We start from the raw sequence: 26813 nt of genomic DNA on the forward strand, positions 1-26813 counted from the left end.
GTTCTTAGAGTTATTCGAAAGACGGTATACTAAGAGATCCCCCTCCAAGTAGACTATGTGGGGACCCATCCCTTTGGGTCTCCAGTGCGGTCTCTCTTCGGAGACGGTCGAAGTTTTCCTCAGCGCCGGTACGTCCGCGTCTCTCGTCTCATTTCGACACGTCTCGATTCGATTCGATTCGATTCGATTTAGTTCGGTTGCATAGTAGCGCGCCATGGTCTCTCGCATCCAATCGGGAGACCAGCACGAGTACCAGCAACACAAGCAACAGCACCAGCACCAGCACCAGTACCAGCACCAGTACCAGTACCAGCACCAACAGCAACAGCAACAGGCTCATCGTGCCCAGCTGGAACTGAACGTACGAAATCGTTCGAGTTTTCTTCTCGTCGCGAGACCAAAAAGAAACCGTCGTTCGTACATCGTCGCGTCTTCCTCGTTATCGTTCCCTCCTCTATCTTCTTCTCCTTCTCATCTTCATCTTCTTCTTTCTTTACCTCCCTCCTTCTCCTCCTCGTCGAGTCGTTCTTGTGCCAAGATACCACGCACCTACTCGAACCTTTATCTCTTTCTTTGCTAAAACAGCACGCTTCTCCTCCCCTTTCTTCTTCTCCTCCTCCTCCTTTTCCTCCTCCTCCTCTCCTTCATCGTTCTCTTCCTCATCCTCCTACACTTCGTAGCCGGTCGAGATAGTCGTTCGAAAGAAGCCAAGAGAATCCCTCGAGAAAAGGACGACGTCCTTTCGTCCCTCCCTACGAACGGAATAAGATACCCAGTTAAAAAGGGAGAGGGAGAGAGAGAGAAAGAATGAGACGGTGAGTTTTGGAGCAGCATCATGACCGATCGAGGGTAAGGGGGATCGAGTGGTCCAAGGTCGATAAAAGGATCCAGACGCCGACTTTATTTCGTTTCAAAGACCTCCCCGAGTTCTGCTTGGTGGGTGGATTGTGCTTTGAACAAGTCACTTCTGCAAGAGGATACTTTTTATTCTGTGACTGGACCACATACACCTAACGTGAAATCGTGTTATGAATTAACGCGGAATACGACCGGTTATTGGGTGAAATGATTTCTAGTGAAACTGCTATTAAATTGTAATCATGTGAGAAGAAATGCTCGGTGTTTGGATCGTTTAAATTGAATCGGTTTGGATCCGACGAAGAAATCGCATTACGAAACGAAATACTAAGAAAAATACAAAGAGAGAGAGAGAGAGGGAAAGCTTATCTTTGAGAGATCGAACGAATCGATCTATTATTTATCGTATCTCGAACCTTCAAATCCGTTCGGATACGCGTGCGTATCTCGTTCGCGGATCACTTGAATCAATTCTTACAATTTTTAGGAAGAATACAATAAATAAGATAAGCTTTTCGAATTGGAAAAATCCAAAATATTAATAAAGAACGAATCTAAAGAGAGATGATAATAAAGAGACAAAATTAGGAAAGAAACAAGAGGCTCGCATGGAAATTAACGTCGTGGGAGTACCTCTCGTTTCTCGGACGAATCGCGCGGAAATTTGTCGCGAAAAAAGTAAGTATATATATTGTTACAATATATATTATATTTAATTACAAGTGTATCGTACTCTGTAATCTCGCTTTATCATCTTAGAACAATCGTTTTAGTATCACTTTTTTTTTCCCAACATAATAAAAGAAGAATCTTTTCGGAACTGTAGAACCTGTTAGTGTTTTATCCCTTTCTGTTATCTCTATCTTCTGGTAGAATTGTATTTGCGATCGGAGAAAGGCGAAATTTGTCCGTGATTCTGACGATCCCGGAAGCTGGATGCGCGCGCGTGTTCTTCGATAGAGAAAGAGAAAGAAAGAAAAAAAAAGAAAAAGATAGAAGAAAGGTATTGTGATGGTAAAGGTGCACGCCAAAGCCAGGAAAGGAGTCCCATCCAGCAACGTGGGCTGTGCTAGAACGAACATTTCTTCTCTTCTTATTCTTATTCTTCTTCTTCTTCTTTCTTCTATCTCTATTTTCTTCTATTTTCATTTAGATGCAACAACCTGCTCTCACTTCCGAGTGAAACACGGCATCTATCCTAAGACGAATTAAAATTACTAACACACACACAGTAACTCGAAGTATATTTATTAATTATTACGAGTTTTAAGATAATTCTATATAAAAAAACTATTGTATTTTTCATTGACGAAGTTTAAAAGAACTTTATTATTGCTCTCTCTCTTTCTCTCTCTTTCTCTATCGTTAAAACTAGGTCGGTTTCAGATTCAAAGTGGCTTCCGAGCATTCTACAAAGTTCAACTTCGATATAGTAACTGGAAAATGTCAACTTCGAGCGTTGCAAACAATTACGTTTCGTTTTATGTAACGCGAGGAACGTTGTTTCTTTGTCACGTCTCGTCCAATAAATTCTATTAGACTTACTAAATACGAAAATATTTGACGTTCCTTCGTCTTGTTATTTCGCGTGGAATGACTATAATAATTCCCTTTATCTCTATCTCTATCTCTCTCTTTCTCTCTCTCTCTCTATTCTTTCACACCTTTCTGGTTATTTAGATTCTAACGTTTATTTAAGTATTTTGATCTTTGACGCATCTCGAATGGATGTAATAAACTTCTATCCATCTTTATCTCCCTGAACCATTTATTATATCTTTAAACAAATATTCCAAATATTATTCTATTTTATTCAATCTTTCAATTAAACGTTTTACTTTTCGATGATTTCATATTTCGTTTCTCACACACTTGAATATACAAACTCGAGCGTAGTCCACATTTCGATGTGGAAAGCTATCGAATTTGACGAGAACGCGAGAATGATATTTTTTATTAGAGAAAGAGAGAAAGAAATAGATATAGCGGGACACAACCGATTTACCGAAGAGACGTATAAAAATGTCTAAATCCAAGCTTTTCTCTCTTTTATCTGTTCGGTTCTCTAACGGACCGAGCTACCAACGTAATCGCGTAAAACGATCATTGCGCTCTTAATTAGAGGCGTACCGCTCTCTTGCTCAATGCGATCACAACCTTCGACAGAATATTTCCGAACGTTTTCGCTGAACGAATTTAGACAGTCAACGAGATATCTCTAGAGCTTATCGATACGGCCTCGAATTCATTTTTATTATTTCTTTCCTTTTTTTTTCTTCTTTTTCTTCTTAAAAGTATAAGAAAGTGTATCGTTTCGCGTTATCAGTTTGTCGATTTTAAATTATTCATTAAAACTCGTATATCCGAGTATCGTGCGAGAAATTTCAAGAAAATAATTACATTTTATGCACCGATACACACACACATACATATCGTACGAAAGAAATAAAGGAGAAGAGAGAGAGAGAGAGAAAGATAATAGATCAAACGAATAAATTATTTTCATCTTTATCGACTTTATCGTATAGAAGAAGACAAAAATAATGTTACATTAATTTTTCACCGATGCAAAGATAAATATAACACAAAATTCTATCTCCCTTGTACTATTTAAAATCTACAATGTAATATATATATAATTAAAAAAAGGAAAAAAAGTATATATAGCCGATTGATGTTACAGGAAACGCGTTCTCGCGACGTCACCTTTTACGGATAGTTATATGAACGTTATTCGAAAGAAGTTCTTCCGAGTGTTCTCGGGGGGTCAACGTCCTTGCTCGTAGAAACTCATATAGGTACTACTATGATACATTGTCCAATGAATTTTCCATTTGGAAACGGATTACGGTAAATGCTTTCTTCAAATTCGAGTCGTTCGAGTCTAAAATAAAAAGTAGCATAAGAAGAGAACTATAGATTAGAACTATAATATTTATGATTAAAAGAAGAGAGATCGGAGATTCGCGCGCGTGGCCAGTGAGGGAGGGAAGGGGTGTGGGGTATAGGGTAAAAGTGGTAGGGCAAGAATGAGGAGGGAAAGGAAGAATTTTCTTAGTACGATTAAAAGTTCAATGCTTTCGAAGTAGAAGAAGAAGAAGAAGAAGAAGAAGAAGAAGAAGAAGCTGAAGCTGGCGCGAAGATCAGAGGGGATGATTCTGCGTTCTGTTCTCTCTCGGCCTTTGGCTTTCAAAAGATAGGAGGACGTATAAATACCCCAGCAGCTCTCTTTGCGCGTTCCTCCTCCTGTTTTCTCTCTCTTCGTCTTTCTTATTTCTTTCTTTCTCTCTCTCTCTCTCTCTCTCTCGTGTGGCACAGACTCTATTTAGATAATCTTCCGCTTAGCGGGAGCGGCACTCGCTGCGCCAAGGGAGTCTCTTCTTCGTGGAGGCTTTCACCAAGGTGGCATCTTGCTCTCCACCACCGTGGAGGGAACCAGCTTCAACTCGTATTCCATAAGAATCTCGATTTTTTTATTTTTCTCTTCAAGCTATATCCCTAAATATTTCTTTAAAATTATATCGAAAACATTGTGGATTTTGAAGACAGAGAGAGAGAGGGAAGGAAAGAAAGAAAGAAAGAGAGAGTTCGATTCGTGAAAGTATTTCTCTCGTCAAAGGAAGGAAACGTGAAAGGAGGAGGGATCTTAAAGGATCTATATCGATATACGTGTAAATTTATTCCTGCCAATTCGTCGCCATTTATCGGTAAGAAATCACTTCTCTATTAATATTTTATATCGATTGAATATTTGTAATATATATATATATATATATATATATGAATTAATCGAATGTAATCAAAGAAACACGAATCGTTTGTTAACGTTCGATTTAAAATCAGAGATAGAAGAGTTTTCGTTTAGATCGTATCGTTGTAGTTGGTCGAAAAATTGCGCGTCTATATCGTTTTCTCTATCTTTAGCGTATTCTCCGAGATCACCAAGATCCTAACACCAAAGATAAAGAAGCATCGTTCCATGGAATTCGCCAAGTGTAAGCTTCATCTGGATTATCTACGTAAAATTCGATTATCATCTTGTTACGTATGTATATATATATATCTGTATATACATTTATGTATACGGCATTTCGATGCTTTGAATTTACTAGTTTATGGGTTCTTTGAAGGAATTTCGAGAGAGAAGGGAACATCATTCCTCTCCTCTTTGCCGGCAACTGTCAGACGACAACTCACAGACGAGTAGTTTATCGTTTCGCAAATAAACTCTCTCTCTCTCTCTCTTTCTCTTTCTCTCTGTTTCCTTCTCTTTCGGTTTGCACCCTCATCGTTCCGTTCATGACAAAGCATCGCGAATGTTTATCGGTTATTTGCACCGCGATTTACCTTCTGTAAGAGAATGGAATGTGCTTGCAAAATTTGTCACGATCGCGTTTAAAAATTACCACCAGTCGTTATATTTTTTTTTCTCTTTTTTTTTTTTTATCATCTTCGAGTATTGCCGAGAAGTAGTCATAACAATGTTAAAGCGAGACCTGTTCACGTTGCTCAATTAACGTGGTATAAGACTGGTTTTATTTCTTTTTTTTTCTTCTTCTTCTTCTTCTTCTTACACATTTTATTTTTCTTATTGGTAAAAATAAAATTGAATTTTTTCATTCGATTAGGTTTGCGAGTATTCTTACGTATAAGCGTCTCGTAAAATTGATGTTAAATATTTCGAAAACGTATGCGAATGTGGTGTGTACCTGTCCTGATCGAAGTTAAAGAAAAAAAATAAAAACAAATGCATCCCAATTTTGGCGAACAAGACTCACGACATTCCAAGTGCACTCTCTCACGTACAGTGGTCTCACGTTCTGAATTTAATTAATTTCGATTATTCGTCGTGTGGCTCGTGCCGATGCAAAACCACGAACAGAGATTCTTCGAACGCGAATCCAGGCAATTCGCAGAGAGATCTTTTTATTATTTTTGTTTTATCTCATCTCTCTTAAACTCTCGTACGAAAAGAAGGAACGAGTATCACAGAGAGAGAGAGAGAGAAAGAGAAAGAGAAAGTTAGGAAAAGAAGAACAAAAAAAAATAGGGAACGAAGGAAGAGAAGATACCTTCGAATCGTTCCACCATCTCCACCACCTACGATGAAATTTTGTCTTTTCCGTTATTTTCGAAACGATCCTGGCAATGGTTCAATTCGTGTTCCGGCCAATTGAACTTGGGACTTTGAAAAAGATGTCCCACCTCCCTCCTCCCCTCCCCACTCCTCTCACACCCCCTAGGAGAGCATAATCGACTTTGGAAAATTATTTTAACTTCATCGTTCGACTATCATGTATTTCCGTGTATTCCGATATTATCGAAATCCCCTACTCCTTTTCGCATACCTCTGAAAATAATGACGTAAGTTTTAAAACAAGCAATGTGCGATGAACGGATATTAAATAACTTTACGTACCAAACATACACACACGCATATACGCATACACGTGCACACGGCCCAACAAACAAGAAGACACAGAAGGTGCGATTCTTATCGAAACGTAACGTTCGGCCGTTATCATTTCTACTTCGATTTCATTAATTCGATTCCGATTATGAGTTATATCTATTAAGTCGCGTGCTTTACCACTTATATAGATACTTACTTGTTATTTTTAAACACGATAACACGCACTTCCGGAATAATGATACATATCATTATCGTCGCGTGTTCCTCGGTTGCATTTGAAACGCGTCTTCTTCTTCTTCTTCGTCTTCTTCGTCTTCTTCGTCTTCTTCTGCTTCTGATATTCGATTTTTATTTTCTTTACGGTTACAAGATCTCGAGAGAACGTAATACGGTGTCTCTCGTTGGAATATGATCGAAGAATCCGATAACCAAGAAAAAGAAAAAATAAAAAAAAAATTAAACCGAAAGCAAAAATAATCGAATTGTTCGGGAAAGAAAAAAAAGATATAATATTATAACTATTTCTTGTTAAACGTTTAGATCAGTTACGACGTAATCCAATGATCTATTAACGAACTATTAATAATATAAAATAAACGTTAAAATATTAACGGGACCAACGAAAGAAATATATATATATATAATCCACCTAATCAATCAGTTTCTATTTTATACCGGAACGAGAGTTTATAATAAAGATAGAAAGCAAAGAAGAAGGAACGAAAAAATAGTTTTTTTTTTTCAAGGATTTAAATAATTAATCAAAAACCATCAGAAACTTATACATGTATCCGATTGAATCACGAAGAAGGTCGATCACGCATTACACGCACGCGTTCACGCGTGCGTATATGCGTTCGGCACAGCTGTGTGAATTATTGCTAACGTTAGCGCATTCCCCACCTCGTTTTCGAACGAATAATCCACACAAAAAGAGAGTTTCAATTTATTTATATAATATTTGCCACGTGTCTGTCTCTCTGTCCGATACGGACGTTCACTAAAGGAATTATTATAGCATCAGAGATGATTCTTGAAAGGGGTAAAATTAAAGGAAAAAAAAAAAGTAAAATTGTAAATATACGCGATGGTGGAATTTGGGTATCGTTAATCCGTCATCTAGATCGTCGATCGGTTAAATCAACTTACGTGTTACAGGGTGAGGGAAGGATGAAGAATGCCCCGCGTCGGAGGAGACGGGGGTGGCGGGAACGAGAAGACAGGAGGAGCTGGTGGATTTGGAGGATGGTTGGGAGGTGCTGCGAGAGCTGTGACCGGAGGAGGCGTCGCTGGTGGATACGTCGTACTGGGTGGCACCAGATATGGTCTCAGACTATCACAGGTAATAATAATTCGATCATTAATATATATCCCCCTATATATAAAATATAAAATATTTTTTTTATAATACTTTACTCGTCAGGAAAACAAAAATATTGTATACAGTTACGAGATCGAATAAAATAGATTATATCTTTAGATACGTATTATTACATAAGGTGTTAGAAAACTTATGTTACTCGATAAAACGAAGTTTAGATAAATGTTTGCTATCGTAAGACTACGATTCACTCTTCCGTTCTTTCCCATAGCTCTTTTAGTACGAATCATCGTAATAACCTTCCACTCGGTCGCAATGACCTTCGTTAAGTGACCACAGCAAAGGATTCGTTCAGCAGCTACGAAGAAGAAAACGAACACGCCAAAGATCCTAAACTTAGAATCGATCGCGTAAATAGAATCCGACCAGTCAGTGACTCGATCTTGAACCGTCTCTCCTCCTCTCCTCCTCTCTTCTCTCTCTCTCTCTCTTTCTCTTTCTCTTTCTCTGTCATTTTACTGTACACCGTTTCCTATCCACGTTCATCCGGAATAATATCCACTTGACGTCATAGGGGGGTATACCGTCGACGCGAATCTCTCGCCGCGTGCACGCGACAAGTTTCTCTGCCAAGTCCTTCGATCCTGACAAATCACCTAGCACGAGACGACGGCATAGTAAAGCAAAACGTCGCTGAAAACTTACCCGACCAATTTTCCTTAGGAATTCATCGTTCGCGAAGAAGATCGAAGTTGCCAAGTTGTCTCCTGCCGTTGTTCTCTCTTTCTCTCTCTTTTTTGTCGTTGGTTAGACGATTAAAAGAATTTCATCGATTAGTTTGAAAAAGACAAATATAAGTGGGGGCAGGGGGAAATAGCTCTAGGTCTCTTCTTTCTCTTTTAGTGGATTAGTCACATTGGGAAAGATTTATTGACTCGTATATCATTTCATCGTGACCCGTTACTTCTTTTTTATTTTTTAATTTTTTCTTATTCTTTTATTCTTTGTAACTATAATTATAGAAAAAAAGAAAGAAAAAAAAAACGAATGGCAAGCGTGTTTTTTCTAACAAACCGCGAGAGATACCGAAGAACGCTGAGCGCATACGTACGAGAGCCAACGTAAGAGAGGATCCGTTTCGGAGTAGTATATCAAGAACATCATTCGTGGGAATAAATGGCGTCGACTTACTGGCGTCATAAAGACGCCATTGTTTAATAATGCATATCGTTATTTTAACTGAAAATAATATTTATCTATGATAATCACAGTAAGTTATATCCTCCCGACTCGGGTCTTCGAGATCGATTGTCTTGGAGATTTAGAAAAGGAAAAAATTGAAAAGAAAAGGAACGTTGTGTTTTGATTTTTAGGAAAATCTGCCACCCGCGAGTTCGAGGGAGGAATCGGCGGAGAGAAGAAGGAAGAGAAATTCGCGAGAAAGCGAGTCGAGGGAACGGTTGACGGAAAAATTTGCGGAGAAGTCGTCGTCGATAGATCTTGCCTCGAGTATAGTCGAATGTTGTTGCATCGGGCCACGTTCTCGACTACCTTTGCCGAGGATCCCAACTACGACGACGACGACGACGACGACGACGACGACGGCGGCGGCGACGACGACGATGGTTGGCAGCATTGGAGGAGGTGGAGGTGGAGGTGGAAATGGAGGAGGAGGAGGAGGAAGAGAAATGGTTAGCGGAATTTTGCCGGTTCCTCCGCCTCCTCCACCACCACCACCTTTACCAGCAACGGTAGTAGTAACAGTGGCACAAGCACAGCCATCGTCTTCTTCGTCATCTTCGTCTCTTCCTCCCACGTTTTCATCGAAGAGTCGTGCTACCACCACTGCTGGCATGGAACAGCCGGTGGATGCGAAGCTGGCGGCTGCTCGGCCAACGCCAAACTCTAATAATAACCGCGGGATGCTGCAAAGCTCGACGGTGGGGAACGAACAGCACCACCGCCAACAGCAGCACCAGCAGCATCAGCAGCAGCAGCAGCAGCATCAGCAGCAGCATCAGCAGCAGCACAATCAACACCACCAGCCACAATCATCCGCGATCCCATCGCCGTCGCAGCCGGTATCTTCCGTCTCTTCTTCTTCTTCTTCTTCTTCTTCCTCCTCGACGTCATCGTCGTTGCACCCATCGTTTGACTCCTCCTCTTCGCCGAGCCTGCAAACGCAACACTCGGTTTCCGTGCCGCGTCAGCTCGCGCAGTGGACGAAGCATCAGACCCTCAAGCTCCAGGTACAACTCGTGTCTCCTCGTTTCCCGCTAATTTCCCTTTAGCCTTTTACCACCTTTTACTTTTCCCTACTCGTATGAGTACGCGACAGTACATATCTGAAAATATTTCAACCGATTATTGTGATTACGACGGGTGTCAACGAAAGAAACAAAGGTGGAGTGCTTCCGGGCAGGAAAATATCGCGTCAGAAGCCTCGAGGTAGGTTTCGTTAGAAAAGAACGGTGTCGAGGATTGTCGAGTACGATTCCGTCGCCGCCGCGTTAGTACGCCTAACCTTGACAGGTATATTTATCTCTCGCTCTCTTGGTCGACGATACGCACGATTAAGAGATCGCTACCGAGCACCTCGTATCGCGTTTCTTACAACTTATCGTTTCTTTTTCATTTACCTTTGCTATCTCGCTCTTCCCTTTTCTATCATATTTATTTGTCTTTTAACAATTCGAGATTCGATCAAACCTTTCAAAGCTTCGGAAAAAACAAAATCTTACACGTTAGTTTAAAGTGTCCGATAGTCCTAGGGGCTTAGTGAAAACGCTTACGAGCTGGTTAGTTAGATGCCTAGTCGAAGAACGATATTCTATTTTCGTCAGCGTCCGTCTTTTCTCTTCGCAGCGGGCGCACGAGGCGCTGCGTTGTATTTGCCCACGGGCCGCGAGTGCAAGATTTGAAGTAGACAGAGAGAGAGAGAGAGAGAGAGCGAGAGAGCGAGAGAAAGATGAAGAAGAGAGGGGGAGGGAAAAAAAAAGAATACAAAATGGTGGGAAAAAGCAATGAATCGAACGTAGAATTTTGGCAGAGAGTCTTCGTTTTCTCCGCGGCACGATTTTCCTGGCGAGAGGGAAACTATAACTCTCTTGTCTCTCTCTCTCTCTCTCTCTCTCTTATCTTCTTCTTCTTTTTCTATTGGTCGTTGTTTCGAAACGATCCAGATGTAACTCGTCGTCGGTTAGACGAGAATTTTCTTCCCTCTCTTTCTAAAGTAAGTCGCGCGCCCACAGAAATCTATGCTTTTACCAATTCTTTTTTTAACGCCAGTGTTGAACTTTGCTCGTGACTCGTGGCACGTTTCAAATCTCGTCGCGATAATTCGCGCGAGTTAGGTTTATTCGTCTTATTATTATTTTGTCTCCCCCCGTGGTCCTTTATTTTTGTTTACCCCGTTATATAGGAACCAGCGGTGATAGCGGTGGACCGATTGCATAGGTTCCGCTGGAGCGGGGGTGGAGGAGGAAGCGGAAAAAAATCCTCTTCCGCCCCCCGCAGCGAGAAGGCCGAGCGTCTTCGCGAGCTTACGGAGAAACTCAAGGGACCGGCACCCGTCCCACCCCCTAGACGACCTTCTCGTACTCAAGCTTCCTCTCCGCCACCGGGAGGATGCCAGCAGCCATCTTTGCAATCTCACAATCAACAGGTAAAAACGTCTAGCATTTGTGCACTTCCGATGGATGTTTTTTTGTTTTAAATTGAAAACATTTACAGTCTATCCAAGGTTGCGGAAGATGCGATAATCGTGGGATCTATAGGAATAATGAAGCCGGTCTTCATCAGAATCAACAACAATATTACCAACAAAATCATCCGAGGAGTATCGTTAGAAGCGAAAGCGTTGGCGAGGAACGTCTCACTGGTATCACGGACTCGATGGTTACCGGCAACGAGAGTTGTAGGAAACAACAACAGCTCGCTCATGAAACTTCGAGAAAATCCTCGAAGTCGGGCAAGGTAGTGACAGAGAGTAATAGCAGTGGTGACGTTGTTGGTGACATTAAAAATGACGCAAGCGTCGTCGGCGTATCCGTCGAGGACGCGCCGACAGCGAAACAACAACATTTCAGACAATATAGTGATACAGTGGTAGATAGTGCTACGAGCGTGGACAATCTGTGCGATACCTTGAACGTGTCTTCCATTGCATCTACTGGTGGCAACAACAACAACAACAGCAACGAGGCCGAGGCCAGGGACGCGGTCAGCAGATTGGAGTCTCGGGGACCGTTGTTGACTCTTCAGAGAACCGGTGCTCCACTCAGAAGTGCGTCCTTCGGTCAGGTGGACTTCAATCAAGGTAACTCTATCAAAAAGGGGGGGGGAACAATAGAGGAAAAGGGAAATCATTTGAGAATTGACTCGTATCGCGTGACAAACCATCGAATATATTTTTGGTTAGCCTTCGTAATCATTTTCAAAGGGTTACTCGTCGTCGATGAATTCGAAAGCTAAATAACAATCGTCACCGAATCCCGTGTATTACGTTTTAACCCTGAACTATATACCAACGTGCTTTGACTTTTATAGTCACTAGGTAGAGATTGTAAATAGGAAACGTTAAGAGAATAGAAACAAGCGAGAGGAAAAAGCGAGAACGTAAACAACATAGGATAACTTACAGGATATTCATATTTATCGATCGTCATTTAAGTACGGTTTTCACACGACGAAAGAGAGAATCAAATCAATTTCTACGTTCATATATCCGTTCTTGCGTAATATCACGATTTGTCGCGAATAAACTAGAATTGTATTTTTTTTCCTCGTTTTAACGAACAATTTATTTTCTCCGAAATTGAAAAAAAAGAAAAAAAGAATAGGAATAACGATTTTCCAATAAGTGACAAACTCGAGTTTCGTTGTTCGTCTCGTGCATCGTGTCGTGTCGTTTCGTGTAGTTTCGTTTCGTAAAGCGGAAACGTCGGATTTCAAAGAGTAAAAGAGAGAAGGAGATAAACGCCTTATACGTTCGAAAGTAGAAATTTCCTGAAATATCGTCGTTACGATTTTCTTTTTCCGTAACACCTTCTTTTCATCTTTCCTTCAGCCCTCCATTAACCTAGCAAAAGATCAACCGAATGTTTGTACTCGTCGTCAGGGGGGAGGTAAACCCCTTTCCTCTTCTATCTATCATACTTTCGTTCTCATACTCGTTCTCGCTAAGTTCGTTATTATTGGAACGGACCGCCTCCTCGTCCTGCGGTTCTGCCAAGCTTACGTGACACTCGAAGAGATAATTAGGACTTCTCTCTCTCTCTCTTTCTTTCCCTCTGTCTTCTCCTTCTTCAGCTTCTCTTTCTTTCTCTCTTTTACATGATCTTAACCGGCCGAATAGACGACGATCTACGAGCACTCGAGTTATTATTAAAAACGTTTGCGCGTAATTTGCCTCTGGAGTACGTCAATGTACAATGATTAATGTCGGTCAACGCGAGTCGTTACGAAATTTGTTAGAATATCATTTTGGCGTATTCTAAAATTTGCATTTAAATTGCTTTAGAGAGAGAAATGAATCGGTTTGATCGAAAGGGAAGAATACTACGAGAGATTATATTGATAATCTTTACAGCTAATCGTCAAAAGACACAGCCAGTTGCAACGAGTGCTCGCACGGATAACAAAGATGTCCGTGCCAGTACTTTGCCTCGTAGACGAGGAGACGCTATACCAGGTGTCTCGACGTCTCAAAACAGTCCGAATCGTCAAAGTCCAAGGACATCGACGCCGAGCGTCGATAGCGCCGTTGGTTCGGCCGAAGGACTCGGCGTACCTCAGCAAGGGAACATCGAAGAAATCCGACCGAGGAGCGATGGTTCCGACAGTTTGGCAACTTCCAGTGCACTTACCAGCCCGGAACCACCGGTACCAGAAGTCAACGAGCAACAACCGAGGTTGGAACTTCAAGCCGATGCTTCTTCGCCGACCGAGGTGATACCTTCCGAACCTATTTATCAAGTCGTCGATGGCACACCGTTGGATGAGATCGTTCAGAAAGGTTAGAAATTTCTTACATCTGAAAATAATCTATCGACGAAAGCTATGACGTAAAGATGATCGAAACACTTTTTTGAGATTAACGTAGGAAGATTCTACGATTTAGAATATGAGTTTATTGGGATAGTGAGAGAGAGAGAGAGAGAAAAGATTTTGAGACGTTCGGAATATTTTCAAGGAGTAGTCTCGTCCGATAGGAAAGGTGCAAGGAAGAATTCTTATACCGGCGTGTCGTTATTATTTTACGTGGCACTATTTTCAGAACTGTGGGTGCCAGGATCGAAAATAGAAATTCGAGCGTCATCGAGTTATAGCCATCTTCATTGATGACTTCACGCGCGTTCGTTCATTCGCGTCTGCAGAATGCTATTCACAATAAACAATAGCAATCGCCTCGAGACTGGTGGTGGTTTTTTACCACCGATCACGGTAATCCAACTGTAGCAACGTGTTCTCTTCCGTTTGAACGACTCGCGGGAAACGATACTTGTTCGTTTGATTCCTAGCCGTGTTAACGTCTCTTCCGCTTTTCGCTATTATTTAACCGCGTCCTTGGTTCATATTTATTTAAACATTCAAACAAATTCATTTAATAGAGAACAGAATAGAACCGCACGAGGTAATCGTGACTCCACCGTTGGAGGAACCAAGACTCAGCCAAGCTAGCGAGGGTAGCGAGGCACCTAGCGAAACACCTTCGGAAGCGTCCTCTCCACCTGGTAAGACCAGACGTTATCGTGGTGATACTAGCAAGAGAAGAAAGGGCGTGTACATTACGCAATGGCCGGAACCTTTGGACGCGGATAGAAACAAACTCACTGCTCAGAGTAGCGAGGAAAGAGATGAGCCACCTGCGACACCCAGCGACTTGTCGGATTGCGAAGGCCACGCACCGCGAAGGTAAAATACTTCAAATTCAACATTTGTCGTATCGTCCTATTTCCCCTCTTCTGTAAAAACACATCTCACACATTCCCGATAACAATTCGTTTCTACGTTTTTAGTATATATTAATGTATTATTTCTAAGGTACAGCAAGAGACCACTTCGTGGCCCTTACGGTCAGATGCTCGAAGCTGAAATGGCGAAACCTCGTGCAACAGATATCTCTCTGGAAGAAGGTCTCCGACCTAGGCGCAAAGTATCCGCTAATCTCTCGTATAATACCGGCACTAATAGTAATTCCGAACCGCCTACACCTTGCCATCACAGGACTACCTCTAGCCCGAGCAAATTAGAGGGATTACCTGGACCAAGTCCCGAACTACTCGCTGAACTTTTAAGAGGATCTTCGGAGAGGGTTGCTCGTGCGCCTACTCATCGAAATGTAAGTGATGTTAATCAAATTCTCGTTTGCTAAAACTGCTAAAACTGCTTCATTAACGGTATCTTTCGAAAGTTACTTTAGTTTTTGAATTCGTTTGAATCGAGATCTGATTGAGAGAATAAATTCGAAATACGCATGCGTTCTCTCTCTCTTTCTCTCTCTCTCTCTCTCTCTGCGTGAGTCATAAATTAATACGTTCATTTCGCGGAACGAACTCTGGCTGGCTGGCTGGGTGCATCGTTGCTTGTTGCAAAGGTCAAAACTCCAGCAATGTGGAGTTTAGTTGCATCCGGTATCGTATCTGGGTGTGTATATTCGCGTAGAGACTTCATGAATGAAGCATACTCGCGGCGAAGGAGAAACACGGTGACGTCAATCGTAAACACGAGGAAACTAAAAAGAAGAGAGTAAATAATTTCGTACGAAGAAAATAGTTTATCGTTCGTCGATGGAAAACCTGAGATATTTCTTCTCTTTCCTACTCCCATCTCTTCTTTCTACATTTTCTTTCTCCTTTTTCTTCTCGAATCCATTCGTCTTTTCGCAAAGACGATCGAATTATGGGCCGGAAGATGAAATTCTTTCTACGTTTCGTCTTTTTATCTCTTTCGCTAATATCCGCGATGGAAAACTTTAAATCGTCAAGAAATTTTCTCGACTAATATATTAAAATTAATAAAAAAAGAAAAAGTGTTACGCGTTTATATCGTAAGAACGATATTTCCGAGAGAGTATCGTACGAATTTTCGTCTTACTATTCGGTACAAATGCGTATTCCTCCGTAGGTTTGGGCGCAGACTAAACAAGCGTCGTCGTCGTCGAAATAAATATGGAACGCGAGTCGTTGGGGGAAAAAAAAGAAAAAGACCGTACCTTTTTATCAAATAAATTTCAGGCCGACGGGGGATTTCGCGTTTGGCAGGATGATTAACAACGGCTACAAATTTTCTATGATGCGAACACGGACGAACAAAAGGATGAGAAGATTCGTGTTTCGATTTGGAAAACATTTGGAAAAAATTTATTTTGAATTTATCGAAAATTATTTAACGTTTTGGCCTAACGGAGACACAAATTCTCTACGCATACACCCACACATACGTACGTACGCACGCGTGCACATGAACATAGATAGATAGATATACATAAATACATAGAATATATCTTGTACATTTCTACAGTGCGTTTCCCGTACATTTCAATCTCACGTTTCGGAGAAGCTTTTGCATCTATGTGCATGGTTCAAAGCTATACCCATGGTCAAAGGAAACCTATTAGCAAGATCGTTTCTGGGTTCCACGATGCAAATGAGAACTTTTTGCGTCCACCTCCTAGAGAGGAGACAAGGTCGTGGTCGTTCAGTCGGACCTAGGTTTCAGTTTCCGGTGTCGGTCACCAAAGAGAATTCGCATGAACGACAGTTTACGCGCAGATGCTTCAACGAATTTAGAACAATGTTCCATGGGGCAAGAGTAATTCTCTTTTGATTGGAAAAAGATTGAGATTGGCCGGCCATGAGTGACGATTTGATGTTTCAATAAAATGTCAAGTATTAACTGAATGCATTTCAAAAACGATCTTCCCATTTATTTCTCATCCAACAGGTTCGGAGAGAAATAGAATAGGATTGATTGAATTAAATGACAACGAAAGAGACTGATAGATAGATAGATAGATAGATAGGGGGAGTAATGAAGTAGTTGAATACTTTATTAACACCATTTTCTCGTATAGCAATACGATAATCTAGTGGAATCAAATTTCATGTGACATTTTTATTATGTTAGCCTATGACCATGATGAAAATCATTTAAATTAGATAATTTCATTGATTTTCAAACATTTTTCCTTGTACAAAAGTATGGAATAGACAGACAGACAGACAGACAGACGGACGGACAGATTAACAGGGTGATAGGATGACGAGGACAAGGTCGTGATAGATAATAACAGGAGATGTAACGCAGAAGGACGAAGAGATAACTGAAGATGAGAATGAGAGGATGGAACTGGATGAGGAGGAGGAGGAAGAGGAGGGGGGGAAGGACGAGAAGGACGAGGACGAGGAGAGGGAAAAGAGAAGGAGGAAGAGGAGGAGGAGGGGCAGGAGGGGGAGGAAATGAAGTTGGTATAGAAAAGGATTGGTGTGTGTGATCCACGTGAAAATCGTTCGCGCCGGCGTCCAAGAGTCAACAGCAGCCCACCACCACCACCACCGTTGGCACCGTGGCGCTTCTCTTCGGCATCGATCAGCCTGTTCCTGGCCATCCTACTGAACACCCGTTCAGTTTCGATAACGTCAGCGTCCCGTTCTTTTCTCACGGGTTAGCGGGAAAAATTAGTTCCGAGCGAGAAATTCATTTCCCTTTTTTCCTCGATTTTCAATGTAGTCCAATAGTTTGCTACTAGACGATGTCCTAATTCTAATGGGCTGAACGGGGGGGTACATGTTCTAACGGAAATAGAAGCTAGTTTAGTGTAATAGTTTTTTTTTTTTTCGAGTAAATCAAGGAAAACATTCAATCCCGATCATCGTCCCATCTCTTTTAAGCTACATTCTCGAAAGGATACTATTTCGTCGTTATCACGAATGGTAGTCGAGAGTTATACGTGTTATACGTGTGGTGAAACACGTGACACCTTTCTCGTTTATCTTATATAAGACGTTTTTGACGTATAATTCGATGCGCAAGGATATAACAGTGATCAAACGGAATGTTCTTGTGAATTTGGAGGGGGGAGAGAAAAGAGACAAAATAATCATGAATTTTATTTCGACGTAGTCGTATAAATAATAAGTAATACGATTTTTCGTTACGATTACGACAAATTTCTAATGAAATCGATAATAATAATAATAATAATAAGAAGAAGGAAGGAAGTTTTTTTTTAAACGTTTAAACGATATGTATTATTATATTTAGAGAAGTATGTCATATTATGTAAACTTTCGCCACGTGCGTCAGAGAATACTTCTATGAAAATATACGGAAACACACACACGCGTAGACGCGATTGGCTCGAAAGTGCATCCCTTGAACTTGAATTTCATGCGTACTCGTACACCACGACGACAACGACGACAACGACGACGACGACGACGACGACGACGACAACCAACAACGTCACGATGTGTCCGTGTAAATTCGAGTTTATCGAGTGGAGAATATCGTGCGTAGCGAGGAGATGCTGCGAGTGTTCGTTGCTAACGGTTGTAGAAATTCAAGAAAGATAGACGGAAAGAAGAGGATGGCGATCAACGCCAGCGTTAGGACCATCGAGTGTCGGCTAACCCTGGACAACAGGAATAACGGGCATGTCACGAGAGAACGCGTAGGTGCTTTCTAAATTCCTTCTTGCCGATAATCAATTGATGTCCGATGTTTAACACGAATCAACGATCAAAGGTCTTATTCCTTCGAATCCTCCTTCTCTACCTCCTCCGCCACTTTCTTCTCTTCTTCTTAAGTATTTAAATGAACTTTCGAAACTACGTAATAATAATAGTAATAATAATAATAATAATAATAATAATAATAATAATAATAATAATGTTCTTTTCATCATGATTATTATTCGTATCAAAGGGAACGTTTTATTAGATATATATATATATATATAGATATAGATAGATATTATAATTAATTTATTGAAATTGTTAAAAAAAGAGGAGGAGAAATTATTCAATAGCAAATGTAATACCAGTTTCATCTTTTAACGTTAATTAAATAAAAACATTTTATGTAGGAAGTAGGTCTCTCTCTCTCTCTCTCTCTCTTTCGGTAATCTTCAATTTATTGAGAGAGAAGGAACGAGAGGCTAACAGTTATTACGAACACTTTGATAATTACTCTTTAATTCAGGAAATGATACATTCCGTATAATCCATAAATCCATTGACCGACACGTGGCGCAGTACAGCACGTGCGCCTGCTTTGTATGTACAATACGCACGTGTAGTTCTAGCTTCCTATCGTATACGAGGTCACGTTACATCGAAAAATAACTAGAGCCACAACCTAAGAAGATTATGATAAAAGTCCTCGAGTACAGTTTTCCTTCGAGATGAATTTCAAAAATTATTGAACGAACGAACGAACGAACGAACGAATAAAATAATTTTTCGTTCAATCTGTACACGCGTATTAATATTCGTAAAAATGATCGTATACATATTTCTTCGATAAATTATATACATTTGATTGTTTTACTATGTTTTAGGACACGAGAACTCACGTAGTCGTAGAACTTTATGATACCGAACGTTCCTACGTGGAGGCTTTGCAAATACTAGTCAATGTAAGTATATATTATATATATTAATATTATATTATATATATAATATAATTATAACGTAATGTAACGGAATAATTCGAGATGCGATTAACCGATATTGAAACACGTTCCATTTTAATGAAAGATTTACCGATAACAAAATATAGATCTATACATTTCATTTTGTAATTGAGTTTTGCATCGATTATCACGGTACACGGATTCTCGAAACGTTAACTAACTTATTTATCTATTATCTAACCATCGAATGCATTCGATTCGTTACATTCGGCACACATTTCTGCGTGCATGTCATTCAATCGTTGAAAAATATGTAAATTTAAAAATAGCGAGATGGGAAGAATGTTAAACGCTTTCGTCTACCCAATACGCCCCCGCCCCCTCCCCCTCCCCATCCTCCTCTAACCACCGCATAATTCCCTCGTTCTTTTCATTCTTTTTCGAGATAGCGACGGAATCAAAATACATTTCTATTAACCATTGAGATTTTTCTTTCTCTTTTTCTTTTCTTTTTTAAAGATATCATTTCATTACATCTCGCTAGAAGAAATCGTTATAAATTTCGCAGGAGAACGATCTAACACTCTCAGTTGAATTTGATTGTCATATTTTCTAAACAACACCCAACCACCCACCCACACACGCATAGAGAGGATCTATTATTTCAACGATGGCCTTGCCCGAACTCTACGTTGCGATGCTACGATTTTTCATGTCGTCGCTTGGATTCTCGAGGCAATAACGAAAAAATACGTTAACAAAAAAAAAAGAAGAAGTAGAAAAGAGAGAGAGAGAGAGAGAGCTCGAAACTCGGAAAAATAAACTCGACGATTTCTGTCTCTTTCTTTCTCCGTCTTTTTACTTCCCCTTTTTCTGCTCCTTTTTTGCGAAGTCGTCTGTGCCATACGACGCTATGCTTTTTAAAGCGTTAAAGGTCAAAGATAAAGGGTGCGAACGTGCACCCTTATTGTACACCTAGCAAAACTTACTTATAGATATTTTTATTTTCTTCTCCTTGCACAATACTTTGTCGTATATTTTGAATCATATATTTTCTTTTTTGTTTGTTTGTTTCTTTCTTTCTTTCTCCCTTCTTTCTGCTTCTTCTTCTTCTTCTTCTTCTTTTTGTACCTATGGTTTCCGCGCGTTATTACGAAAAGGAAAAAAAAAAAATTATTAGTAAACGATATTTATCGTTCTTCTCGTAAACGACGTTTCGAAATTGAAATATAAAGTTCAATGTGCCATAGAATCCATAAATCCGAGGCTTCTTCCTATTCTTCTCGTTTTATTTTCTCTTCCACATTTTCTATCATTTTATATTTACTTTCTTCTTCTTCTTATTATTATTTTCTTCCCCTCGTTTAACGTTTCAATGGCATGCCGAAAATTTTGTTTATTCTCGTCTCGTGGCCATCCTTGTTCTCTTATTCTTTTTTCTACTTTTACTATTTTACGAATATACTATTACAATTACTACTATGTTATATATATATTCAGTTTCCTTTATTATCCATTCGACCGATGAGGAGAACCTTGAAACTCATAAATCTACGTAGGAACAATTTAAAGCATCGTTTTTCTTCTCGTTATACACGAAAAAGAGGAAGAAGAACGAGAAGAAGAAAAAAAAAATCTACAGGGAAGAAAAAAAAAGTCCACGTGGCATTCCTCGCACTTCATTAACCCTCCTCCTCCCCCTTCGTCCTCCTCCCCGAGCAATTGATTTTCCCCATGTGACACACGAACGCGCTCACACGAACATACATACTTTGTAACTTCCAACGAATCGTAAAATCAAACTTAAAGAGATTTCTTTTTTAAATTCTTTTACAACTATTTACATCTTATTCGTTTATTACGACACGTTCGCGAAACGAAATCAAGATTTTTTCACTTATCGAGATATAACATCATCGACTGTGATTCATATTTAAACGTATATATGCATATATGTAAATATGCACACACACACACACATACTCATTCGCTCGACGTCGTTACCCTATAAGGGAGAATATTGCGAAACAAAATTCGATTTTTGTTCCAGAAATATCTGCAGCCTTTGAAGAGTCCCGAGAATGCCGGCTTGGTGGACGCTGTTACGGTGGATGAGATATTTTATCAGGTAAGCGAGTACGCGTGTCCTCGTTTAAATTATTTTACAAAGAAAATACAAGGACGTTATAACAACGATGATATAATTAATATATTATATATATATATATATATACATATAATATTATTTTTTTATTTAAAATAAAAGGCCAATTAAATCATTTCATTATCGGTCTTACCTTGTTAAAATAAATATTTTACATACAATCTGATTGGATACTAAATGACGATTATATTGTAGAAAACATTTAATATATATATATATTTTTTCTTTTTTTTTTTTTTTTATCAAGGCCAACGATGTTTTTCTTCCCCTTGCATATCGTAACTGATATTAAAGTGCATTCAGATGCATATAATGGCGCATCCTCGAAGTGACCCTTGACCCTCGAGATTAAAATAAAAAAATATATATATATATATGTATATAGAGATTTATTTTGTATTTATATATGAAAAGAAATTTATTCAAAATTAGATATCCACGTTTCTTCTTTTGTTTTGAAATATTTCGTAGATACCAGCGATTCTTAGCCATCACGAAATCTTTCTCGAAGAGTTAAGAAAACGTTTGGACACTTGGGAAATAAGGCAGACGATAGGTGACGTATTCTTAGAAGTAGTGAGTATTATTATTATCATTATTATTATTATTATAACAAAGCGCAAACAATAAAAAAAAAATCAATGAAAACGAAAAAAGGTGGAAATTAAATTGAAAAAAAAAAAAAAGAAAAAAAGAAAAAGGACAAACAATTTTCCTATTTTGATTTGTACAGTTTACAAAGCCAGTCGTTCTCGAGACTTACACACTTTTCCTGGACAATTGGAAATCCGCGAGAAAGGCGATTAAAACAACGTGTCAAGCGAAACCAGCTTTCGCACGATTTCTCGAGGTACACTTTAATTGCCTCTATCTCTCTCTCTTTCTTTCTCTCTCTCATCAACGTAGAAAATGTATGCGTAATACGTGTAACATATACGAGATAATTCTGCATGGATCTTGTTTCAATTCGTAGACGATGGAACGCGAACACAAAGGAAAACTTGGTCTGGATCAATTGCTGATTAAACCCGTACAGAAGATCCCGCGTTATGAGCTTCTAATTCAAAGACTTCTCAAGCACACCGATTCGGCTCATCCCGATTACAAGTTCCTCCAGGCAGCACAAAAGGAAGTTCATGAATTGGTCGTAAAGATCAATTGCACGGAGCGAGAATCTCTCGAATGGGAACAACAACAAAGTACATTGAGAGAGGTTCAAGCCCTCGTCGAAGGTCTAGCGGGCATCGTTACCAACGATAGGTTTGATATCATTATTTTCAACATAATTATTATATCTTTAAATATAAACACACGGAGAGAAGACATTTTTTGTTCGTTTAATAAATATCCCGGATTTTCTATTTCAATTCTCCGATCGGTTATCGCAAGCCCATTTTTAAATATAATAACACGCGTCTCCCTTTTTCTATTTTTTTTCTTTTTTTTTCTATTTTTTATTTCACCGTCCCGATTTTTCCCAACGAACGAGTCCATTGATTTTCGATATTCATTTGTTGTCTCTATGTGTGCTCGTTGAATAATAATAATAATAATAATAATAAAAAAAAAAACAGATAAAAAAGACACTTTATGTAACGATATATTCGTTCGTTTTGTTTTTTTTTTTTTTCAAAACTGGCAGAGCGTTCGTCCGTCACGATTTGGTTACCATTGCCTCGAACCAGGGCACGCGGAAGGAACGAGCACTATTTTTGTTTTCCGATCTATTGGTTATTACCAGTATCAAAAGACGAAGTGGTACAATAAGGAAACCATCGACGTAAGTACACAGTAATGCATTATTTTAATGCAGTTTTCTTATCCAATAAGATTTATTTTATCAATCGGTCATAGGAGTTCTTGCCCGAACAGTTTGGTCAGTCTTCTGGAAGCTAACAAATACAAAATGTTGATGAGAATACCGTTGGACGATCTCGAGGTGATGAAAGGTATCGTTGTCGTTAAAATATAATAGATAGATGATGTCGAATGAGTTATATTAGAAGGGATCATTCGTTAGAACGACGAATATATCTCAGCTGGTCTCCATCGATCTTTACTTCTCAGCCAAGGACGAGAATCTCAGGCGAATGGCACGCGAGGTGGATCACCTACGCGAGGATTGCGCCACGTTGAGCCAACTCCAAGAACTCGTTGCCACGTTACACGGGAATAAAGCACAACTCGAGGATCTGATCAAGGATATGTTGTGCCAAGCTCAAAGGCAACTGGCCGAAAGAAACGCTGCTCATTCTCAACTGGCTTGTCTAGAATTAACCCTTAACACGCAGTAAAATCGATTTTCAATACTTTCTTTAAACTTTTCCTTACTCTTATTTCTTTCCTCTCAATAATTTTTATTTATCCGTACTTTCGCACAGATCGGGTATCGAAAATATCTCCGTTGTCTTCACAAAGCCCGACAAGAGAGCGAGCTGGGAAGAAAGTTTCAACGAAGCCAAACAAAAGTTGGGTGAGTTAAGTGATTTTATATATATATATATTAATAGGGGAACTTTATTCTTATATACTTCGGCGTATACGTTCCAGCGTTGTCAGCAGATCGAAGACTTTGTCCAGAATTCGTCGGTCCATTACCCATTAGAAAAACACGAGCGGGATTACAATTTACTTGTGCTGCACCCACGTTATCGAATGGACAAGAGTCTCGCGACGTTTGGGTTTGTAACAGCGACGGATACGTTGGTCAAGTTTGCGTGTTAAGTTTGAGTCCGGAACCACCTCAAGTTACATCTTGTAATGGTGTTTGTAACGCTAGAATACTATGCGTTGCTGGTATACCTGCTTGTACTCCTGGGTACGTAAGAATTTTTATAATATCGCTGTTTTTATCTTGTCATTCAACTGAAATAATTATCTTCATTATTTTCTATATATATATTATAGTTCGAACTCTTCCGCATCGAATAGCAACACGTTTGTTAATAGTAAAAGCGGCATCAGTATTTCCGTGCAAGACGTCGACTCCGGTAGCGGTAATATTCAATTAGACAGGTAATCATCGATATTTCTTTCGATAAGAGTTAAATTAGGTTCGAGTTTATTGCATTAATTTTGTTGTTGCAGCAGCTCGAGCTCCGACGAGTCGGACTCGGACGACATTCCAAGTGTGGATACTTGTAGCGTGACCTTGAGCGGTGACGTTTCTAATATCGATAACGCTACTGTCATTGAGGAAGATGCCAATCAGCCTACCATGTGGTTAGGGACGGAAGATGGTTGCATTCACGTTTATAATTGTAACGACAATATTAGAATAAAAAAGAACAAGGTGAAGATTCAACATGGTAGCAGCGTGCACTGTATCATGTAAGTTGATCCTTCGAGGAAAGGGAAAAAGTGTCGTCTGGTAATGACGCGTGTTATGCCTATAATTAACTCGATACCCTTATTCTCGATTATAGATACTTGGACAATAAAGTATTCGTGTCACTTGCCAATGGCGATATAGCTGTATACACGCGAGATCATAGTAAGTTCGTCATAGTTATACCCCTATTATTTAATCGTTAGGGCCTTGATAATGAGTATAATTAAAAAATATGATTATATTTTCATTCAGCAGGAGGTTGGAACACTCCGGATCCGACGATAGTGTCTGTTGGTACCGTAGCATCTCCAGTAACGAAGATGCTTCCGGTGTCTGGCAAACTGTGGTGCGGTTGCCATAATTCCGTGAAAGTTCTCAACACGCGTACCTTAGACATAGAGCACAATTTCGTGGTGAGCAGCGACACGACTCGAGCTGTCACTTGTATGGCAAACTCTGGTGGTTTTGGCGTCTGGATTTCTTTGCACAACAGTGCCGTACTTCGATTATTCCATGCCGGTAGTTACGAATGTTTGACGGATATTAATATCGCTCCGGCAGTTACCAAAATGCTTGCTAGTAAGTTTTAAATCTCTTTAACGAGAGAAAATAATTAGATGGATGATTAATCGTGTTTCTATTGAAAAATACACACCTGTCATATTATACCCAACGATATTTATTTTAACGAAAACATTAAACTTGTTGCAGGTTGCGATGACATAATAAGACAACACAAAGCAGCCTGTCTCAGAGTGACCGCATTATTGGCTTGCAACGAGTTGTTATGGATCGGTACAAGTGCTGGTGTATTATTAACCGTACCAATACCTCACATCAAACCATCCACGCAAAGAATATCTCAACCTCCTATAGTAACTGGTTGGTATCGAGCTCTCGCGGATCTCTTTATCTTTCTCTCCTTTTGTAATTGAGATTTTAACGAAAACTTCTTTTTTCTTTTCCTTCTTCTTCTTCTTCTTCTTTTCCCAAAGGAATACCTCACGGACACACGGGACACGTGCGGTTTCTAACATACGTAGAAACCAGTACAACCTCGAAACCAGAACCACGACCAAAGGTGAATCGATACTCTTTGAAATCGAAGAAAGTCCATCAGAATAACATCAATCGCGGTAAGCTATTGGTGATATCCGGTGGCGACGGGTACGAGGATTTCAGAGGACCCCAAGCGTCAGCCGAATTACAGGCTGGTCGCGAGGATTCGACGAATCATCTACTTTTGTGGAAGGTGTGATGTAATTCTGCACGGCCCAAGGTAGCGATTTTCTTTCCTTCAATTAGAACAAACAAACAAACAAATAAAAAAAAAGATAAATAGAAAAGAAAAGAAGCAAAAGAACAAAGTTTGTAAGATCCAAAAAAGAAAGATATCAAATCTGTGAAATTTGGGTTGAATAAATTTGTAGAGGAGGGTCGGGGTTCACAAAAGCCGGCACGACACGCCGTGGGAATCGTTGTTGTCGAACGTGCAGCCGACATGCGAACATGATCATCGTGCTGTACCATACTTGGTCAATACGGACGGATCGGCTCGACGATATTTCAGGGAACGAGGTAAAGTTCTCTGGTTGCTCCTGGCGGAGTGGATCAGAACGAGGATAAGAAAGTTCCGTTATCTGCAAACCGAAGTCGAATTCGTCTTACAGGATGGTCAAAATCTTGCTTGAGGAATGTTTTCATTTGTGCACAGAGGAAAATCAACGCGATAGATTTATTTTTGCTCGTTTCTCTTCCTACGATCGGATAAGAAAAGTTTGTTCCTCGTTTGTACGAGGGAAAAGGTTTGTAGTTGGAATTTCCAATGAAATGAAATACGTTGAGAGGTAGGAAAAAGGGATACAGAAATGTACGAATTTTAGACGAAGTTTTTAGTCCAGATTTCGCGTTATACTTTTCGAGACGTTACGACGAAATGATCAATCGTCGTTAAAGTGTTTGGTAACACTATTTGTCCGATAAGTTATCGTCAAAACTTTCTATGGGCTATGCTAGTCTATGATTCCGGGCATGAATTCTTGTAATTCTTGTATTATCGTCGCAGTTTGATAATCAATAGTAAGAAAA

General features: G+C 39.8%; 2 protein-coding genes across 8 annotated transcripts; both read left to right on the forward strand.

The window, feature by feature from the left end:
- LOC122522814 lies at positions 1 to 26813 on the forward strand. 7 transcript variants are annotated; one of them, XM_043644094.1, is made up of 25 exons: positions 1 to 1536; positions 7430 to 7613; positions 8966 to 9841; positions 11014 to 11256; positions 11325 to 11910; positions 13183 to 13608; positions 14204 to 14507; positions 14637 to 14934; positions 19156 to 19233; positions 21281 to 21358; positions 21866 to 21970; positions 22128 to 22244; positions 22368 to 22654; positions 23037 to 23174; positions 23249 to 23343; positions 23462 to 23684; positions 23776 to 23867; positions 23945 to 24212; positions 24302 to 24409; positions 24482 to 24724; positions 24820 to 24887; positions 24981 to 25304; positions 25434 to 25607; positions 25721 to 26004; positions 26156 to 26813. In XM_043644094.1, the coding sequence occupies exons 2-24, from the start codon at positions 7449 to 7451 to the stop codon at positions 25981 to 25983; spliced, it is 5559 nt and encodes a 1852-aa protein (XP_043500029.1). In that variant the 5' UTR covers positions 1 to 1536; positions 7430 to 7448; the 3' UTR covers positions 25984 to 26004; positions 26156 to 26813. The 7 variants fall into 7 exon arrangements, with proteins under 7 accessions (XP_043500029.1, XP_043500031.1, XP_043500025.1 ...); XM_043644096.1 differs by having other exon boundaries at positions 23267 to 23343; positions 24978 to 25304; XM_043644090.1 differs by having other exon boundaries at positions 2 to 1536; positions 24978 to 25304.
- LOC122522816 lies at positions 15159 to 16919 on the forward strand. The gene is made up of 3 exons (XM_043644102.1): positions 15159 to 15239; positions 15830 to 16035; positions 16116 to 16919. Exons 1-3 carry the CDS (start codon positions 15205 to 15207, stop codon positions 16304 to 16306), a joined length of 432 nt encoding a protein of 143 aa, XP_043500037.1. The 5' UTR covers positions 15159 to 15204; the 3' UTR covers positions 16307 to 16919.

Source organism: Polistes fuscatus, unplaced genomic scaffold (genome assembly GCF_010416935.1).
Source record: "Polistes fuscatus isolate 324 unplaced genomic scaffold, CU_Pfus_HIC Scaffold6, whole genome shotgun sequence".
Classification (NCBI taxonomy): Eukaryota; Metazoa; Arthropoda; class Insecta; order Hymenoptera; family Vespidae; genus Polistes; species Polistes fuscatus.

Excerpts from the sequence above, each read along its gene's own strand:
- LOC122522816 (XM_043644102.1), top strand. The coding sequence starts at position 15,205 with ATGTGGAGTTTAGTTGCATCCGGTATCGTATCTGG. Across the intron at positions 15,240-15,829 it reads GCATCCGGTATCGTATCTGG|GCCGACGGGGGATTTCGCGT; the intron begins GTGTGTATATTC and ends AATAAATTTCAG. Across the intron at positions 16,036-16,115 it reads ACGCATACACCCACACATAC|TGCGTTTCCCGTACATTTCA; the intron begins GTACGTACGCAC and ends ACATTTCTACAG.
- LOC122522814 (XM_043644090.1), top strand. The coding sequence starts at position 7,449 with ATGCCCCGCGTCGGAGGAGACGGGGGTGGCGGGAACGAGAAGACAGGA. Across the intron at positions 11,257-11,324 it reads TGCAATCTCACAATCAACAG|TCTATCCAAGGTTGCGGAAG; the intron begins GTAAAAACGTCT and ends AAACATTTACAG. Across the intron at positions 22,655-23,036 it reads GGCATCGTTACCAACGATAG|AGCGTTCGTCCGTCACGATT; the intron begins GTTTGATATCAT and ends CAAAACTGGCAG.